Genomic DNA, 17,069 nt, shown 5'->3' on the forward strand with positions numbered 1-17,069 from the left:
TCCACACCTCCACCAATCTTTGTGTTGTCTGCAAACTTACTAATCCACCCATTTACATTTTTCATTCATTACTTAAAGAATCACTGATAACCTGCCTCAGATAGGATCTCTTTAAGCAATGGCTTTTGCTCACATCTCACAACTGCAACACCTTACCCAGACGCAGCGCCAATTCTCATCTGGGCATGAATGAACCCACTTCTCTGACCATTGACCTCCCCAGCCCATCTCTAGCTACTCATCCTCTGACTTCTCTTGGAAAATCAATAGTGTTTCAAACCAATGCAAACTGGGGTGGGAACATTTTGCATGATTCTGCCAACTTGTTTAACAGTATACAACAGGGACAGAGAATACCCTAGTTCATTCAGTACCACCTGGAAAACCAGATCTAAATTCTCCACACCATCTGCTGAAGGATCATTGATATGCGATGCTGACCTTATTTTTCTCTCCACTGATGCTTCCTGTTCATGTGGGTACTTCCAACTTTTTCTGTATTTATTTTAACATTATTGGACCGTGGCAGATCACTGCAAAATAACATTTTTCTAATTTTCATGTGTTGGATGCAGATATTTGCATAAAAATGGTAATATGTGAAAATGCAGTAAGTAGAATATAATTCTTTCCAGAGACATCAAATTCAAACTACATCTTATGACTTCTCTCCTATCGAAGTAACTTGGATGTGAAGTGAAGGGTAAAAGTTGTGCTAAAGCCATATTCCAAGAATATTATGAGAATTGGGGGTGCCACACAATGTAAAGGATAAATAGGGGGTCCTCATTATTCATCCTTGAGACATTCCAGAAATGATATCCTCATCTCTCTTTCCAAGATATTTTGCAGAGATTTTCAGATGTCTGAGTTCTTTCGTCATTTCTGTTTGCGTCTGTAGGTCTGAGGGTCCTGGTTATTCCATAAGTGCTCCAGGTCTGGCAATTTCTTCTCCTTTTAGAAAATATCCTGCATTCACAGCTTTCTTTCACACAACTTGGGTATATAAAATTCTCTACAACATGACCAGCTGTCATTTATGGTCATGCAGATGATTGTGACACACAAGGACATAGGGAAAGAGGCGCAGGAGTACACCACTCGGTCCTTCAAGCCTGACAACCATTCAACATGATCGTGGCCGATCTGTCCCCAGCCTCACCTCCAGTTCCCCACTGCCCTCAATTCCCTGATCTTTCAAAAATGTATCTACTTCATCTTTAAATGCCCCCAATGATCCAGCCTCCACAGCCCTCTGGGATAGAGAATTCCAAAGACTTGCCACTCTCTTCCAGTTCTAAATGACTTGCCTTAATCTTGTAACTATGTTCCCTCATTCAAAATCCTCCCACAAGTGGAATCATTTGGACATCTACCCTGTCAAGCCTCCTAAGGACCTTGTATACTTCAAGATCAACCCTCATTCTACTAAACTCCAAGGAATATAGATCTAATTTCTTCAGCTGCTCATGACGGGACAATTCTCTCATCCTTGATATTAGACTAGTATATCTCTTTTGGACTGCCTGCAAAGGGGACCAAAATTGTGCACGGAACTACAGATGTGGCTTCACCAGTAAGCTACATAATTGCAATAATACTTAACTATTTCTAAACTCCGGCCCCCTTGCAATAAAGGCCAGTATGTCATTGGCCTTCCTCACCACTTGTACCTTCTTATGTACAAGAACACCTAGCTCCCTTGGTACTTCACTCCTCTGCCACCTTTCTCCATTTAGTTAATAGTCTGCCTTTGGATTTGTCTGAAGTGCATTACCTCACCCTTTCCCACACTAAACTCCATTTGCCAACATTTTACCCATTCACTGAACCTGTCTATATCCATTTGCAGAGGACGAACATCCTCATCACAACATGCCCTCCCATCTACGTTTGTGTCATTGGCAACTTTGGATACCTTACACTCTGCCCCCTCTGTAGGATGTTCACGGTGTCATCAATTTTCCTGAAAAACTTTTGCAGACCTTTCATTGTCAGAACTTTTTCCTATTCAAATGGCAAGTTGGGATCATAATTATGTTTGATGAAAGCTTTGGCATTGAGCTCTGCCAGGTCCTCATAGTGAGAGGCTCACCCTGGACTTGAATAACTGTTTGACATCATCCTCTTTGACAGTCTCAAAACCCACCTATCGTGCCAGAATCACTAGATCATTGTAGATGATGTTTGGTTGGAATACCACAAAATCATCCACAATTTATTCCACAACCGTAATGAACCAAAACTTTGTTCCATGCAGCACAAGTGAAGTCAACTACATCTGGAGAGAAGGCTTCACTTCAGCTTCTGTTTCCCGAAGGGAAGTCCCGAAAGTCTTACAGAGATAGTCGGCCTTAAAGGTGGTTATAGCACATCGGTTCCTCAACTGTATGACCAATGACATTCGCAGTGGCAGGAACACAACTTTGATATCCGGACAAAAGGCCTCATAGTCTGATTCAGGAACACAAGCATTGTCCAAATTAGGAGAATTATGATGGTCAATTTATTTTTACACAATACTTCTTCTTGGGTTCTTAGGACTTGCAAAAGAGCTCTCTGTCTTTTCTTTATGCCTTCATAGAGACTAATAAAATTCTGATGGATAAGAACAAGGCTGATTGGCATGTTCTTCTAATGCAGATCTTCTACCAATGTAGCTAACCTGTGTTGCATTATCTCCATGGCTTCACTGCACTGATATGTTATCATCAGCATCCAACATTTGGTTGCAAGCTGTACTTTCTGGTTGATCAGCTGCAGCAAGCAAGACAACAAAAAGAAGGAACAAGAAGTAATGGGGACATGCCTTATTGAAGTATACATTTACTGGAATGATTCCTGGACTACACAGTTAAATTATGAGGTCAAACTAGGGATGTGGTCCCAGGAATGATTTGATTGAAGTTTCCAATTTCTGAAAGGGAACTTGGGAGGTATAGTGAAAGAAACAGTTCCTGCTTGTTGGGGAAGATAGAACTGGATGTAATAGTCTAAAAGTCAGAGCACTGAGTTTAAAGGATGAAGTTAGAAAACCTCTCTACTTAAAAGGATAATGAAAGATTACAAATCTTTTCCACAAGTGGCAGTTGGTGCTAGATCAGTTGTTTGTAATTGATAGATATCTATTCACAAAGGTAACACAAGATATGGTGAGAATATGCAGTTAGATCAGCCACAATCACACTGGTTAGACCACACTTGGAGCACTGTGTCCAATTCTGGCCGCCTCATTATAGGAAGGATGTGGAAGTGTTGGAAAGGATGCGGAGGAGATTTACCAGGATGCTGCCTAGATTAGAGAGTATGGATTATGAGGAGACACTAAGGGAGCCAGGGCTTTACTCATTGGAGAGAAGGAGGATGAGAGGAGACATGATAGAGATATACAAAATATTAAGAGGAATAGATAGAGTGGACAGCCAGCGCCTCTTTCCCAGGGCACCAATGCTCAATACAAGAGGGCGTGGCTTTAAGGTAATGGGTGGGAAGTTCAAGGGAGAAATGAGAGGGAGGTTTTTCACCCAGAGAGTGGTGGGTGCATGGAATGTGCTGCCGGGGGTGGTGGTGGAGGCTGATACGTTGGTCAAGTTCAAGAGATTGTTAGATAAGCATATGGAGGAATTTAAAATAGGGGGATATGTGGAAGGAAGGGGTTAGATAGTCTTAGGCGTGCTTTTAAAGGTCAGCACAAGATGGTGGGCCAAAGGGCCTGTATTGTGCTGTATTGTTCTATGGTTCTATGGTTCTTTGGAGTACTGGTGATGGCTCAAGAGCTGAATAGCCTACTCTTGTTTTCCCCAAAATGCATTTTTTGTTTGTGTTCAAATAATGTGGTGAACAGGGTGAGTACAGAAGAGATCTCTTTCTTAAACCGTCAAAAATACTTCTATTTATTGTACACTTTGCATCACTACTGTAATGAAGGAAAGATTACAGCCAATTTTCTTACGGCAAAGTCCCACGAGCAGCAACATGATAATGACCAGATAATTGGTTTTATTGCTTTTGGATGAGGGATAAATGTTGTCCTGGGCATCAGGGCAACGCCCCAACCCTGAGCGGATAAACAGCTCATCTGAAGATGTTGTTCCCTCAGTATTGTGCTAAACTGTCAGCCTGAATGCGATGCTCAAATCTCCAGAGTAAGGCTTGAACACGTCCTAACCCACAGTGATAAGTGAACCACGTCTGACCCTGTAAACACGATGAAATTGAGGGGACCTCAGTGTTCTGAAGAAAACCTATTGCAAAGATCTAACTTAATTGTGCAATTAGTATTATTGTCTGATTTAGCTGTAAGTTTGTTTATCAGTGGATGTAGAAAATGTGCTGTTTTCACTGAGGCTATGCTTAAGCCAGTGCTTTTTTTTGCTGACAGCTTTATTCCATAAACTGCATCCATTATTTCGCAACATATGTTAATATCCCTTATGCAACTGAAAAATAAACATTTATTTACTGTTTTTACAATAAATATCAAACGATCAAATTATACTGTTTACACAAGTCCATAAATTAACTTTACTTTTGAAATCATATTAGCCTACCTAACATTGTTTTGAAGCATTAAATTTCAAAAGAACAAAATGTGAAGGACAATTTGGAATTGTTGGTCTAGATAAGGTGCGAGTCAAATCAAAATAAAACAAGAACACTTACTGTCAGTATGCTATCTGCTTCACAAATTAGGTATGTCTTTTCGAAATAGCGAAAAGTAGCAGTTAGACACTTGGAAATAAACAGGGACTGCCATTTCATTCACTGGAGTATTAGACGATGCAGCATTTAGCTTTTTATTGTAAAAAAAAGTAACGTTTCAATTTTACTGGGAAAGGTATAATTTTAAAAAAGCCTGTGTAGACTTATTGGTAAATGATCAAAGGTCACTAAGACAGTAATCCTTCACTATAGAATTATATATGTCATGCCTGCCCCACGATAACACAATTTGTATGATTTTCCATAATCTTCTCACTTCCATCTCTCAATCAATCTTGTGTCAAAATTGAGAAGCTGACGGGCAGATTTGTTTACTTAGATGAATTTTGTGGCTGTATCATCTGCAAATAGATTTGTAAAGCAACACTAGGGTGAAATTTAGGAATGCCAATAGGATCTCTGCTTGAACAAAGCAAAGTTTTGATTTGAAAATTCTTTTCATTTTTTTTCACATCATTTAATGGCCTTATCCATGTTTTCCATTGTAACGGTCGGCACCACAGCACTCTGAGAGAGCTGAGCACCCAGTTTTCTTTTCTGTCATGTTAAACCTTCAACAGTCTAGGCTCAGAACCCTGGAATTTCCTTTACAAACCTCTCTCCCTTTTAACCTCATGTTTTTATGAAACTCTTCAAGACCTACCTTTTAAAAAAGGTTTGCAGTTTTATAGCACCTGTCACAAACAACCCAATTGCAGTATTGCAAATGTTTCCAAATGCTTTACTGTGAAATGTTGTCACCGGTGCAACACATGACAACGGAGCACCCCACCTGTCTACACAGCAGGATCCCACAAATCATTCCTTTTTTTAGGTTCAGGTTGTTAAGTATTGTCTAGGGTATGTTTGAGAATTCTTGCATGAGTTGGGCCTTGGAACCTTCCACATCCACCCCTCCTCCCAATGGACTTCATTTTAGCATTCCAAGGGGAATACCCCCAATGGTGCAATGTTCTCCCTGTGCTAAGGTGTCAGCCTCAGTCAGATAACAGGCTTGCCTCTCCCAACAGCTGAAACTCACTTTCCGGCCCAGAAGCAACCAAGCTGCCAATCAACTAATAGAGTAACCACAACCAACACCCGAGATAACAGAGAAAGATAAAGTACACTTCGTCCCCAGTGCACATCAACTCGTGATACTGGGCACAATCCAGGTGCATTTCTGAAATGGTCCACAACCTTTTTAAATGCTAAGTGTAGAAATTCAAACTTGCCTACTTACAGCTCGACGTGTGAAGATGAAAAGTACCCACTGAGTGGGTGTGTGTTGGGGTGGGACATCCTAATTCCATTTGTTAGTGGTTATGAACTGGTACGCACTGCCTGAAAGGTGACAGGAGCAGATTCAATGAACACTTTCAAAAGGCAATTGGATCCTGCAGTGCACTCCAACGAAAACAATTGCCGGGGCGATGTGGAGAGGTTTGACCTGACATGCCCTCAGTGCAGGACCTACTCCTATACAATCAATTCACATGATTTACCCGACCGGTTCAGATTAACTTTGTCCAAATAATTACCTACACACAATATTTTTTTAAAGCACGCTTGCCCAGACCAACAAAAAAGTTTCTTTTAAGGCAATAAAAAGTTTGCAGATCAAAGACATGTATGTACGTAATTTCATCGTACTGTACAGTGATGTGTAAAATACATCTAGTCCCACCAAAAAAAAAGCACATAAAAGATTCCTTTTTGGTGCTTAACGCTGCTTGTTTCCTACAGCCCCTCCATTTGGGAAGAGGCAAGGAACAACTTGCAGCGAGTCAGAAATGTTAAACGGAATCTCACTGAAATGTCTCTACCTTCACAGCCCAGCGTGATTGAAAACGTGGTCTGACACGCCATCAGTTATACCAGAATATGCAATCTTCAGCCTGCACTTCCGTTTGGTTCCCAATGTGCCGTCGGCGGTGACCCGCCCGACTGCCACTGAGACCAAGCCCCGGGTGTCTGGCGGCGAGAAGCCTCCCCCTCATTGTCAGCCTGCCGCAGTCTCCCGAGAGAACAGGCGGAGGGAATCAGCCCAAGTTGCAGCACTGAACCGTTACGATTGGAGATTCAGATCTGAAGTGCTACCCAGCTTATCAAAATAAAAAAAATGCCACGTCAAAAGCATTGTGGGGAAGAGCTGAGCTCCAACCAATCCCACAATAAAAACAAAGTTTCTTTAAAGCGCGATATTCCGGCATCATTTTAAAAAAAGTCTAATTGGACGCCCGGAAACATGACAGAAATCGTAACATCCTTCGCCTCATTAAGCTGACAGGTTGTGGTGAATGATCTTTGCAATATTTCACATAAAACATTAAAACAATATGTTTATTTAACACTTTTTGATCGCCCTTGGGCGACGTCGTTACAAAAATATGCCTACTATTTTTAAACTAAAGTTCGGATTTTTTCTCGAATACGTTGATTCAAAATTCTTAAATAAGAATAAGCGCTGACCGCGGGAAGTGCTTTTTGCTAATCGCTTTCAGACAATGTGCAAACTACACCTGGGGGTCTGCTCGTCAGATGTTTGAGATTTCCAGACATCCAGATGTATATGTGCTGATGTATCAAACGTATTGAGTGTTTAATCCAAACCCTGATACTGGAGCCATATTCATCTACAGGTGTTTTGTGTATATACTTTTTTAGTTTTTTTTAAAAAATATTACCCTTGTAGAAATCACAATAACATTTACACAAATCTCTTTGGTGTATATTCATCCGTTGATACAAAATTTCATAGAAACTCTTGTTCTCGAGTGCAGTCCCCTGTCCTTTCAAACACGTCTGTATAAATACGGTTAGACAGGCAAACGTTGTTTTAGTGCAAATCGTAGTCACAAAGTTTAAAAAACAAAGTTTGGCCCCATTAGCGGGGCGAACGCGTTTCTTTCAAGTTTCCCTCGATGTTTACTTCCAGTGGAATCAAGCGTCTCCTTTAAGGTAAACCAACCAAAAACCTTTTTAAGGTTGCATAGTTCTGGACTTAAGGCATCTTACACGTGGGTAAGTAGTTTTGCAAACAGTGCACCTCCTTGGTAAAGCTCGATCTCATGTCCACAACAGAAGGATCTTGTGCATTTTGTCTGGGAAAGTGCTATCGAATGTCACGATGAAAACTAAATAGATGCGAGGAAAGTCGACTGTTTGTGTGTACGTCCGAGTGAGTGTGAAGGTCAGTCAAGTGGCTGCGATGGTCATCTGGGGTTGGGCCCAGATGGACACGGCTAGCCTGTCTCTGAGAGCAGCCCTGGTGTGGAGTTCAGTCTGAGTTAGTTTTGTAGATCTGGGAAGTTGTACACAGAGCTGCGTCCTGAACCAAGAGAGAGGAGCGTGTGCCTGTTTCTTCTGTGTGTGAGTCTGTGTGTGCGCGTAGCTTGTGTAGGTCTCCCTGTTGGAGGGTGTGGGTGTGTGGGCATCTCCAGGGGTTTATGAACAGCCGCATTCCTCCACTATCATGTTTTGGATGTCCTTTTTCACAATGTTGTGTCCGTCATCATAATAGAGCATGGACATTGCCCTGAGTTTGGTGGGGACACAGCACGACTTGATGTTGTTGAAGGGGCTGTAACCCCTGATCCTGTAATGATTGATGACGGCCGAGTGGAAGGAGAGGGACGAGCCCGAGGTCCCGGCGATGTGGCTCGGGCACTCGCCCTCGCAGTAGTTCCCATAGTAGCCAGCGGGCGCTATGATCCAGTCGCTCCAGCCGATGTCTCGGAAGTTCACGAAGAAGCGCTTCCTGCAGCAGATGTTGGCTTTACCTTCGCACTCCAGCCCCCGCTTGCGGATGCGGTGAGCGTGACCGTCGGACTCCCGCATCAACAGCGTGAGGAAGGGCCGGTACGACTCGTCCTTCTCCGCCGCTTCCACCAGCACCGGGAGGGCGCCGGCTTCCCGGCACTGCTCGCAGGCAACCCTCAGGAACAGAGACCTCTCCTCGGTTGTCAGGACGTCCTGCACCGTCCTTGACACCGGCAGGGTGTGCCAGCCGCTGCTCTTGATGTCCACCTGCTTCTGGCTGATGGGGTTGCTGTCTTCTCCTTGGTACAGCCGGATGGTCACTTTACTCCGACCTCGGTTGGATTTGTTTGAGAGCTTCAGGTAAAGCCAGACGTTGGCCTGATCCACCAGAGACAGGTCGCCATTCTCCTCCTTGGCAATCTGAAAGTGCAGAACATCCTGGGACGGACCTTAGGACCAGGAGGGGGGAGATGGGTGGGGAGGTGGGGTGCAGGAGGACAACCAGTTAGACGGAGGCCATCACAAGCAAAATGTTGTTCTTGCCGTTAGCTCTAACCGTACAAATAAAGGCAGCTTTATCGGAGACCGGCTGCTTCACCGACCGTCCGCCCTGGGATCATAGGAAGGAACCGTTCGCCCTCAGAGCAGTTATCGACATGAAAAACACTGTGATGCTGGAGGATCGTTATCGACAGTTTGTTGTTTACCTCGTTTCTTTTTTAAATTACAGTCCAAGCATATATCAACTTCTCCTTTGAAATTTGGGATTGAACCTGCTTCCAATCGCACTTTCACACTGTTCAGGACAGTCACCTTTCTCGCCGCGCACCTTAACTCTCTGCCCCCTCCCCAGTGACCGCACATCCCCTGCCCGTGGGGACTGTCAATTACTCCAGCAAAACCATGCAAACTTCAGACTCTCCCCCAATCCATCCCCTTACTCGGCGGACTTCAACTTTCGGGTTTTAACTGGCATTTTTACAGATGAATTTAAAATAGGGGGATATGTGGGAGGAAGGGGTTAGATAGACTTAGGTGAGGTTTAAAGGTCGGCACAACATTGTGGGCCGAAGGGCCTGTATTGTGCTGTACGGTTCTATGGTATAATGCCCGTGACACTCACTTCCCTTCACTCGCCAACCGTGTAATAATAGTCAGCGTTGCGTCTGATTTAACTGCAGTCGCTATTTCTTAAACCGGAATAAAAACGTGTTGCAATGTCATCGATCTAACCTGCTTCAGCGAAGCTGATGACCTCCGAAGCCTGCTCGGGTTCGTTCAGCGCTGACTGACCGGACGAGTGTTCTTCAATTTCCACTCGTCCGTCCTCTCGGACGCGGCCAACGTGCAGCTTCTTCAAGGCGGTTAAAAGTGCAGCTTTGGGGACCGGTTGGGTGATATTCGGCCTGCTCTTTAAATGCAGCATATTCAGGATGTGCCTTTTCACCGCTTCCACCAGCTGGTTGTCAGCGCCGACTGAATCCGGCTGTAACTTGGCCAGGGAACAGGTCGGACAGTCGGACACCCGCGCGTCCTGAGCAGGTAAGGTGGGCGAAGCCCGCGCCCAAATCCCACCGAGCAGCAGAAAAAATCCACCGAACAGGTAAATTGTCATCTTCAGGAGGCACGGTTGGAGAGAGATGTACCCAAACAGAAATAAAGTTTGTTTAATAAATTAAAAAAAAAGTTTATCTGAAGTTTTGTATTGGTAGAAAATTCTTCAAAGTCCTGCTGGAAGTAGTGTAGAAGTTGCTTGATATCCTGGGAGACGAGAGTTTGCTCAATAAATATGATTGTCCCGTCTTCGGCTAAAGCTTCTCTCTCGCTCTGCTCAGCCTTGACTGTCTCTCTTTATGACAGGGGGCTGTAGTCTCTCTTTCTCTCTCTCTCTCTCTCTCTCTCTCAGTGCGGAAAAACTCGGCAGTTCGGAGCTATTTGAAATCCTCTCTCTCTCTCTCTCTCTTTTGAACTGCTCCAGTCAAGAGACCTTTCGCACTTTTGGGGCAAGAACCACGGGGCTCTGAGCTGGCGGTCCGGATTGTCAGACGGAACCGATGACTGTGCAGGACTGTTCTGGGGGGAGGGGGGTGCGAGAGAGGAGGAGGGGAAAGGTCTTTGCAATTCAGAAATTTAACGAGGGAAGGAAAAGCCGGCTAAGGGAGGGGTGGAGCGGGAGTGGGAGGGAGTTGCAGACCGACTAATGCGACCTTCGGCGTCTTTTGCGGGGGGGGGGGGGGGTGAATAGATTTCCGAAATGGTTTTTAGTATGCAATCGAACAAATCCGCAGAGCGAGCACCTCAGCTGTGACACCGGGGCAGGCTCGCCCTCTCTTCCCCACAAACCTCTTCCCTGCAAACCTCCTCCTTGCCAGTATATGGAATGTAGATTCGAAGCGAGATAGACCTTTTAACAGTTAAATGTGCGACAATTAAAGGCATTATTTATAGCCACGACTGACTCTGCCCACAAGGGTGAAAATGAGCACTGATCACTAAACCCAGCCTCCTCCTGAAACCCCAGATGTAAAAATCCCAGCGAAATAAACGCACTTACGGGCGTTATAGTGTAAAAAAAAACAAAAGCCAACCAAGTTTGGCATTCTGTTCCGTTTTTAAGAAGAAACAAACAAAAAAATCTGCGTCAAAAGAATGAGACGCGAGGAGAGTTGGCGTTGAAGCGCTGTGGTGAAGCAGTATTAAAGCGAATCGAGCTTTTAAACATGCGTGTGAATTGTCAATTAATATTTGTCACAATCCAACAGTGTGCTTGAACTACACTGAAACGGCTAGAATGTGGCCGCCGCCGGCAAAACAAAGCTGCGTTGCTAACGAAATCCTTCGCAAGGTCTTGTCTGAAATGACCCGGGATCCCATCTGAACCCGCTATCGTCCACGTATTCGCAACCGCTTCCAGAGTTCCTGGTTCTCGGAAGCTAGAGGGATCGGAACGACTACATGTTGGAAAGAAAAAAAACAAAAGTTTGTTTTGTCTGAATAGCTTTTATTTTCCAAGTTCAGAGGAATGCACCAGCCGGAAAAACAACTACTGCAGTAAACATTGCTTTTGAGATGGCCTGTGTACAAAGATCCGCATAGAACCGACGCGGCTGTCATCCGGCGGGGGAAACATCCACGGTGACGTTTTCTATCTTGGGTGCCTGGAGCAGGTTAGGGCAGGTTTTCACGATGTATGACCCAGCTGTGCATCTAACGTTAACCCTGCCTAAGTCATCGTGTTGTCATGGACTGTGAGTCAGACTCACAGCTTTCGGGTGCAATGACCTCCACAGAATCCAATCTGGGATGTCCCCATCTCCGAGTTCTCGGCCATGGTGGGTCTCCCTCCGCCTCGCCTTTCCTCCCCCAATCTTCCACTTTCCTATCTCCATGTGTCAGTAATCTTGTTAAAGAATGCAACTTAATCCAGACCAAATGGAATGAAAGACCCGTCTCACTCAAGTGTTCGGCAGGTTATATCTTCCTGGTCCCACTGCCACGACCATCTTCTGATCCGGATGCATTGTTTTACAGAGTGTACTCGAAACATTCGCATACCGCCGACGGCCTTTGTGAAGCAGGTTAAACTGTTAACCAGCGCTTTGTGAATCAATTGATATTATGAACGCCGTACAATCCTATAATTTTGGCCAATGTTGCAGTGACTTTCAAGATCGGGGTTTGCCGGATCTCCACCACCGCTACAGAGAAAAAATAGAGTCGTGTCAGTCATAAGGATGTCTTTCCGAGTGATTCGCGTTTTAGTTTGCTCATTGCCTCACTTGCCCGTAAGGCGCCACGTGGATGTGTGTACACTACTATGCCATTAGATCGGCACAGATGCACAGAAACTTACCCGAGGCTCCCAATAGTTTTTGCCCTACTTCCCGGCCACTTCGATCTGACAGAAATGCATCCAATGACATCAAAGGCCGGCAATGTATCAGTGTCGGACCGTGTTCTCCGTGTAAATACCCGCGCCCTTTGATCTCGAGCGGGCAGGTGATGTGAGCCTGATAATCTCAGTGTTCGCGGATAGTCCTCCCTCCCCGGCAGTGGCAGGATGCTTCGGTGCGAGTTGTCCGTCTGCCTGTGTGAGTGATCGTGGAGATGCAAGTGTTTGTTAATATGCATGTTAGAGAACTTTTCGCACGTTATATATGCAAGTGCATCTGTACTCTTTGGGTATTCAGATGCCTTCAGAATCAGAATCAGATTTATTATCGCTGACTTATACGTTGTGAATTTTGTTGTTTTGCGGCAGCAGTACAGTGCAAAGACATAAAATTACTATAAATTACAAAATAAATAAATAGTGCAAAAAAAAGAATAACGAGGTAGTGTTCATGGGTTCATGGACCGTTCAGAAATCTGATGGCGGAGGGGAAGAAGCTGTTCCTGAATCCTTGTGTGTGGGTCTTCAGGCTCCTGTACCTCCTCCCTGATGGTAGTAAGGTGAAGAGGGCATGTCCCAGATGGTGAGGGTCCAATAACCTCACACTCAACGTCAGCAAGACCAAGGAATTGATTGTGGACTTCAGGAAGGGGAAGTCGGGAGAACACACACCAGTCCTCATTGAGGGGTCAGCGGTAGAAAGGGTGAGCAGCTTCAAGGTCCTGAGCGTCAACATCTCAGAGGATCTATCCTGGGCCCAACACATTGATGAAATCATGAAGAAGCCAGTGGCTCTACTTCATTAGGAATTTGAGGAGATTTGGTACGTCACCAAAGACTCTTGCAAGTTTCTACAGATGTACGGTGGAGAGCATTCTGACTGGTTGCATCACAGCCTGGTATGGAAGCTCCAATGCACAGGATCGCAAGAGGCTGCAGAGGGTTGTAGACTCAGCCAGCTCCATCACGGGCACAACTCTCTCCACCATCAAGGACATCTTCAAGAGGCGGTGCCTCAAGAAGGCAGCATCCATCACTAAGGACCCTCACCATCCAGGCACATGCCCTCTTCTCATTACTACCATCGGGGAGGAGGTACAGGAGCCTGAAGACCCACACTCAACATTTCAGGAACAGCTTCTTCCCCTCCGCCATCAGATTCCTGAACAGTCCATGAACCCATGAACACTACCTCGTCATTCCCTTTTTTGTACTATTTATTTATTTTGTAATTTATAGTAATTTTATGTCTTTGCACTGTACTGCTGCTGCAAAACAACAGATTTCATGACATGTAAGTCAGTGATAATAAACCTGATTCTGAGATTTACTGCCTCTGAGTGAAGAAATTTCTTATTTTTTCAGTCCTAAATAGCCCACTCCCTATTTGGGACTCTGATCTCAAGTTAGGGGTTCCTTAGCCAGGGAAAACAGCCTCCACACATCTGCTCCGTATGTCCCAGTGAATTCACCCTTTGTTCTTTTAAATTCTACAAAACAGCGGCCTAACTTACTCAACCTCTCCCCACACGGCAGACCCACCACCCCAAGACCAGTCTGGTGAACCTTCACTGCACTCCCTCTTTAGCAAGTACATCCTTCTCAAGGTAAGGATAAGATTTCTTTATTAGTCACATGTACATCAAAACACACTGTGAAATGCATCTTTGCATAGAGTGTTCTGGGGGCAGCCCGCAAGTGTCGCCATGCTTATGACGCCAACATAGCACGCCCACAACTTCCTAACCCATACGTCTTTGGAATGTGGGAGGAAACCGGAGCACCTGGGGGAAACCCACGCAGACACGGGGAGAACATACGAACTCCTTACAGGCAGTATCTGGAATTGAACCCGTGTCGCTGGCACTGTAATAGTGTTATGCTAACTGCTACACTACCATGCCTGCCCAAAATTGTATACAACACACCAAGACCCTTTATAAATGCAGATCATTACTTTTGTACTCAAATCTTCTTGCAATGTTAATGATTTGTACGAGAACATAGGTGGCATAGTTACTAAGTCAGTGGATGACACCAAAATTGGTGGCGTGGAGGACAGTGAAGAAGGTTGTCTAAGGTTACAGCAGGATCTAGATCAGCTAGGAAAGTGGGCCAAAGAATGTCAGATGGAATTTAACTCAGACAATTGCAAAGCGATGCATTTTTGGAAGTTAAACCAGGGCAGGACATACATAGAGAATGGCAGGGCCCTGGGAGTGTTGTAGGACAGAGAGACCTCATTCAAAAAAAAACAGACCGCTGGGGGAACTCAGCAGGTCAAGCAGCATCTATGGAGAAAAATGGACAGTTGACATTTCTGGCCGAGTCCCTTCAATTGGACTGAAAGAATAGAGGGGAAATTGCCAGTATGAGGAGGTGAGGGGAAGGCTGGAGCAAGGGATGGGTGAATACCACGGTAGTGTAGCAGTTAGTGTAACGCTTTACAGCGCCAGCGACCCAGGTTCAAATCCGGCCGCTGTCTGTAAGGAGTTTGTAGGTTCTCCCCGTGTCTGCGCGGGTTTCCTCCGGGTGCTCCGGTTTCATCCCACATTCTGAAGACGTACAGGTTAGGAAGTTGCGGGCATGCTATGTTGGTGCTGGAAGCGTGGCGACACTTGCGGGCTGCCCCCCTACGCAAAAAGATGCATTTCACTGTGTGTTTCGATGTACGTGTGACTAATAAAGAAATCTTATCTTGTCTTGTCTTGTCTTGTCTTGTCTTGTCTTGTCTTGTCTTGTCTTGTCTTGTTTTATCTTACAGGTAAGGAGGGTGATAGGCAGATGGGGGAGGGCAGAGTGGGAATAGTGACAGAGCCTGGGAGGTGGTGGCTGGAGGTGACAGAGGGCTGCAGATGGGGGGGATCTGATAGGACAGGAAGGTGGAGCATGGAACCAAATCAGGGAGGTGGGGAGGGCAGGCGGGAACAGTGGGGGGGAGGAGACCCAGTGGGAGGAGCCTGCGGGTGATGGGCAGATGGACTGGGTGGAGGAGGGGAAAGAAACAGGGTGATGAGGGCTGGGGTGGGTGTGGGAGGAACTGGGGAGATCAGGAGGAGAGAGGCAGTTTACCTCAAATTGGAGAATTCAAAGTTCGTGGTTGTAGACGACTCAGGCGGAATATGAGGTGCTGTTCCTCTTGTTTGTGTTTAGTCTCGACCTGGCTGTGGAGGAGGCCGAGGACAGACATGTCGGTGGGGGAGTGGGGAGGGGAATTAAAATGGCCGGCAACCAGGAACTCCATGGCCACGGCAGACAGAGTGCAGGTGCTCAGCAAAGCGATCACATGGTCTGTGCTTGGTCTCACCGACGTAGAGGAGGCCACATCAAGTGCAACACACAAGTTTGGAAGAGGTAGATATGAACCTCTGCCTCACCCGGAAGGTCCGAGGATGGCGGCGAGGGAGGAGGTATAGGGACAGGTGTTACACCTCCTACAGTTACAGGGGAAAGTGCCTGGGGAGAGGGAGGGATGAACGAACCAGGGGGTCACATAGAGAGTGGTCCCTATGGAAAGCAGGAAGTGGTGGAAAGGGCAAGATGTGGCTGGTGGTGGGATCACATTGTAGCGAGCAGTAACCCAAGGGTTCAAGTACATAGTTCCCTGAAAGTGGCAACACAGGTAGACAGGGAGAAGAAGGCGTACGGCACAATGGCCTTCATCGATCGGGGCACTGAGTACAAGAGTTGGGACCTCATGTTACAGCTGTACAACACATTAGTGAGACAGCACTTGGAGTATTTGGTGCAGTTCTGGTCGCCATACTGTGGGAAGGACGTGCTTAAGCCGGAGAGGGTGCTGAAGAGATTTGCAAGGATGGGACTGGAGGGCTCAAGTTATAAGGAGAGACTGGATAGCTGGGGCATTTATCCCTGGAGTGAAGGAGGCTGAGGGGTGACCTTATAGAGGTTTATAAAATCATGAGGGGTATAGATAAGGTGAATGGTCTCGGTCTTTTTCCCAGGGTAGGGGAATTTAAAATTAGAGGGTTAAGGTGAGAAGGGAAAAATTTAAAGGAAACCTGAGGGGCAAGTTTTTCACACAGAAGATGGTGGGTATGTGGAACGAGCTGCCAGAGGAAGTGGTGGAAGCGGGTACAATGACAACATTTAAGAGACACGGGCAGGTACATGGGTAGGAAAGATTTAGAGGGAGATGGGCCAAGTGCAGGCAAATGGGACTTCTCAGGAAGGCACCTTGGTCGGCATGGATGAGTTGGGCTGAAGGGCCTGTTTCCGTGCCGTATGACTCTATGACTCTAAAGGCCAACATACTATTTGCCTTTCCAATTGCCGACTGGATCTGCAGATTAACTTTATGTGAAAGGATACTCAGACTCTTTAAACATCAACATTTTGCCAACACTTACCATCTGAACAAAGTACTCAGTCTTTCAGTTGTTTCTACCTCACATTTTTCCAGATTGTACTCTAACTGCTAGATTGCTTCTTACTCGCTAAGCTTATCTGTACCTCCTTGAAACCTCTTTACATTCCTATCACTACTATCATCCCCATTAAATTTGGTGTCATCAGCAAACTTAGAATGATCACATTTGGTCTGTGCGGCCCCATTGTTGATATACTAGTTACTGATGCCTGTGGTACCCCAGTAGTCACAACCCGCCAATCTGAGAAGGACCCAGTTATTTCTATTCTTTGTTTTCTATCTGTTAACCAACTCTCAATTCACACTCACACATTACCTTCAATT

General features: G+C 45.6%; 1 protein-coding gene across 1 annotated transcript; it reads right to left on the reverse strand.

Moving 5' to 3' along the window:
- Positions 1-6,536: 6,536 nt before the first annotated feature.
- LOC127574071 (inhibin beta A chain-like) lies at positions 6,537-10,432 on the reverse strand. The gene is made up of 2 exons (XM_052022713.1): positions 9,697-10,432; positions 6,537-8,912 (listed from the first exon to the last, which is right to left on the reverse strand). Exons 1-2 carry the CDS (start codon positions 10,076-10,078, stop codon positions 8,149-8,151), a joined length of 1,146 nt encoding a protein of 381 aa, XP_051878673.1. The 5' UTR covers positions 10,079-10,432; the 3' UTR covers positions 6,537-8,148.
- Between the last annotated feature and the right edge of the window lie 6,637 nt (positions 10,433-17,069).

The sequence above is a fragment of the Pristis pectinata genome, chromosome 9 (assembly GCF_009764475.1).
Source record: "Pristis pectinata isolate sPriPec2 chromosome 9, sPriPec2.1.pri, whole genome shotgun sequence".
Lineage (NCBI taxonomy): Eukaryota > Metazoa > Chordata > Chondrichthyes > Rhinopristiformes > Pristidae > Pristis > Pristis pectinata.